The sequence below is a fragment of the Gavialis gangeticus genome, unplaced genomic scaffold (genome assembly GCF_001723915.1).
Source record: "Gavialis gangeticus isolate Ggan-Ray unplaced genomic scaffold, GavGan_comp1, whole genome shotgun sequence".
In the NCBI taxonomy this organism is placed as follows: Eukaryota; Metazoa; Chordata; order Crocodylia; family Gavialidae; genus Gavialis; species Gavialis gangeticus.
The window spans coordinates 25,800,300-25,803,784 of NW_017728994.1; the positions used below are offsets into that span (position 1 = coordinate 25,800,300).

Sequence of the window (3,485 nt, forward strand, 5' to 3'; positions counted from 1 at the left end):
AAAGTCCAGGTGCCAGCCCCAGGCCACAGCGGCAGCTCGCCCTTGCCCACGCACAGATTCCAAGGGGCACATGTGCCCCCTGTGCCTTCCCTGGGGGTGCACAGCAGTGGGAGCTGCTCCCCCTTCCTGTGGCACCCAGACAAGCCACACTTCCGTCCCCAGGCCTGCCCTGCCTAGGCTGGGCAGCACCTGCCCCCGCCCCACTCACTCCCTCACCGTGGGGGGGCCTCAATCTGCCCTCCCCCACACCCTTTGCCCAGCCCCATCCTGACTTACCAGCTGGATGCTGCTCTTCAAGCTCCCGGGCTACATGGGTGTTGTGGCTGAATGCATGAATGGGGCATTTATCAGCCACATCAGCCAAAAAAGCCGATTACCAATAACGTCACTTTTCCTTACGTCGGTCCATATCGTATCGGCACCAGTAAATCTCTGCACCTCTAAGTACTTCTGGTGGCAGAAATCAGGTGCTGCCTTAAACCAGATTGTTTACTTTGGATTGTGGGTGGTGACAGGGGAAGGGCCAACCTGTTGCATAGGGTTATAGAGTTCATTTTGGAATTTGCAGAAAAATGGCTTGGCTTTTCAGAATAATTTATCCAGGAACTTAATTTTTTTTTGGTGCAGATCATAATAATAAGTTATGTACAGGGGGACAACAGGGATTGTGACTTATGAATCTTCAGTCCCATTTTGTGGTAGTTTGTCTTTGCAATTGAGTTGGAGCATTTTCACATTTGGCTTTGAAAAACAGGCTTACCGTGTTGTCATTAACTGTAATGCTGGTAGTAGTGAAATGTTTTTAGCTAGTTCTGTCCATTAAGCTGTCTCCTTTATAGACCGCAAGTGTGGTTATCTTCTCATCTCCTGCAGAGCTGGCAGGGATATCCTGAAATGCAGTTGGGGGCAGGCTGGGGAATGACTTCTCCCTTTCTCAGACTGAATGTTTCTACTTGAAACTAATTAAACAGAATCATCTAATACCATAGCATGCTGCTGCTGGTTTCCTTTTGTGTTCTTAGTATGCTGTTAGCTAACTCTTGTTTACCTGTTCATGAGAGAATAGCGGTAAGTTTCCCATTTCTCCAAGAGAAATGTAGTTGGCAATTCACGTGTTGTGTTCGTGTGCTATTATCATTGTGAACACTGGGCTGGATCCTTATCTAATGTAATGAGGGCAGGTTCTACTGCAGTTGGAACTGTGCACATTTACACTAGCAGAGGGTTTTTTTTCCTGCATGTTTGTAACCAAATTGTGGCTTTTATATTTTAACTTTCACCCCAGTGCCTTAGACTAGAGCTGTGCAAGTCAGGAGCACTCCTCCTATAACACCGTGGAAAGGGACATTCTTTTTCTGCATAATATAGAGCTTAGTAAAGACTAATGATTTTAGTTCACAAGTCACTTCAGTCTCCTTCGTGCTTGGGGTGCCCCTAGACATGAAGGGAGGCTGCTCAGACACAGTGTAATTGCAGCGCATCAGAGCAGTCTCGATTAATCAAGTCTGCTGGAGCATGCTAATTAGCGTACTCCAGCAGCCTCTGTGTCTCTTGCATCAGTGTCCCTGTACTTCAGAATGATGATGGACGCCCTTTGACTACAGCTTATTCATTTTGAAATGCAGGGACGATGATGCATGAGACGCTGTAGGCACTTTAATTAGAGTGGTTCTCAGAGCTGTTCTAATTAACAAGCTCCGCCCTCCCCCAAGTCCTGGAGCATGTGTGGAAACGCCTTTGGTGTTTAAAGCTGTTCTCACAGTGTCCATTGCATACCCAGTGTGTATGATGCATTACATTCCCATTCTTGAGACTTGTTGCTGTCCTTAGGTGAACCAAAAGACTAGCCATGGTTTTGCATGGAAGCACAAGACATGCCTGCCAGGGTCAACAGTCTTAATGCTTTGTGGTATTATATGCAAGCCACATTGCTACAGCTTCATGTTCAGGCCTCGTGTTCAATCGGCAGGAGGCGGAGTGAACTGAAACAAGATGCTCTTTAGAAGAGATCAGCTGAGCACATCCTTCTCCTCCAACAGTTGTCAGCCCTGATGTATACCAGGTGCCTAGCCTTTAAAGCAGGGTTGGTAGGTTTGATGTTGCTGTAGAGCAGGGATGTCCAAAATATCTCCTAAGGGTCAGAGCTGTATTATGTGGCTCCTGTGGGTCTCAGAGTGGCCCACAAACAGCATGTGGGGTGTGCTAAATAGGCTACATAGTGCCTGCTCCAACTTGGAGTGGTAGAAGCAAAACAGGGCCACACAGCACCAGCTCTGGTTACTCCAGGACATGTGTTGGAATGCAGAGCCAGCCTGTGCACAGGCCCCGTACCACAGGCTGGGTGAGTTTGACACCTCTGTTGTTCCTTCCATAACTAGCAGATTCTCAACACAGCATGTGTTTTTTGTTTTGTTTTATTTTTTCTCACATCTTGAAGAATTTGTTCAAACCAAGAGGTAGCTAATGGAGGATCTGTAATATCTGTAGTTCAGCCATGATAATCCTTCACCCACTGAGCTTGTAAAGAGATTCCAGACTAGTACTAATGTGTTTGAGTAAGCTTTAGCTAGTTCTGGCATTCTCCTCTGGCTTCCTAATGTGCTCTAAATCAGTGGTGGTACTTCTGGGAAGTGCAGTTCCTGCAGCTGCCATTACTTCAGCCAACTGCTTGTGCAAGTTTGCACCACCTTCTAAAGGTTATGCTCAGGCTGTTGGTTTGATATGGTAGAATTCTGTGCCTAAGCCACATGATTTTCTCCCCATTGCTTGCTAAATATCTCTGGCATTTGATGTGAGGCGGCTGAGTCCTTTGCATACTGGGCCAGTCACAAACTCAGATTCAATGAGAGCTTTGTTCACTAGGTATCAGGAGGACCATGCAAATGGTGTTTATTCTCTAATTTGAATTTTCTTTTTGAGGTTTTAGTAACAAAACTCCACATCTCGCTGTTGCTCCTCTCTGTGTAATTACTGGCTAATTTGACTTGCCTTATTTTTATGTTCACTTTTTCTTAGGAATCTGAGAAACAGATCATTGTTATTCATGTATACCTCAGTTACTTAGTTTCCCAGGCCTTTGACCTCCATACTGTGGCAAGAGATTTTAAACAAGTTAGCTTGTTACTAATGTCACATTAATGCTGATTTCTGCCATCAAGTCCTCATTATCAAGTTAGTATCTGGTTAAAAAACTGGGCACCTGAAAATGAGGAGCTTAGTCATGTTGGTTTGCATATTGGTGATGTATAGGTAGAGAGTTGGAGGAAGAACCTGTCTTGCTAATTTGTTTAGAACACTTCAGTGATCCTTTCTTGATTCTGTTTTCCAGCAACGATCCACTGTGGCCTCAATGATGCACAGACAAGAGACTGTGGAGTGCTTGAGAAAGTTCAATGCCAGAAGAAAGCTGAAAGTTAGTCTGTTTTCTTTTCTGGGTGGTGGGAAGGGGGGGATGTGGGCACGCTAGAAGGGAGAAATAGGTTGCA

The 3,485-nt window shown here is 45.6% G+C and overlaps 1 protein-coding gene across 20 annotated transcripts in view; it reads left to right on the forward strand.

Moving 5' to 3' along the window:
* CAMK2G (calcium/calmodulin dependent protein kinase II gamma) overlaps positions 1-3,485 on the forward strand; it is a 221,727-nt gene that overhangs the window by 153,459 nt on the left and 64,783 nt on the right. For all 20 annotated transcript variants that reach the window (XM_019502389.1, XM_019502390.1, XM_019502397.1 and 17 more), the window contains exon 11: positions 3,329-3,412. In XM_019502389.1, coding sequence (XP_019357934.1) covers positions 3,329-3,412 — 84 coding nt within the window. The remainder of the gene's footprint in view (positions 1-3,328; positions 3,413-3,485) is intronic.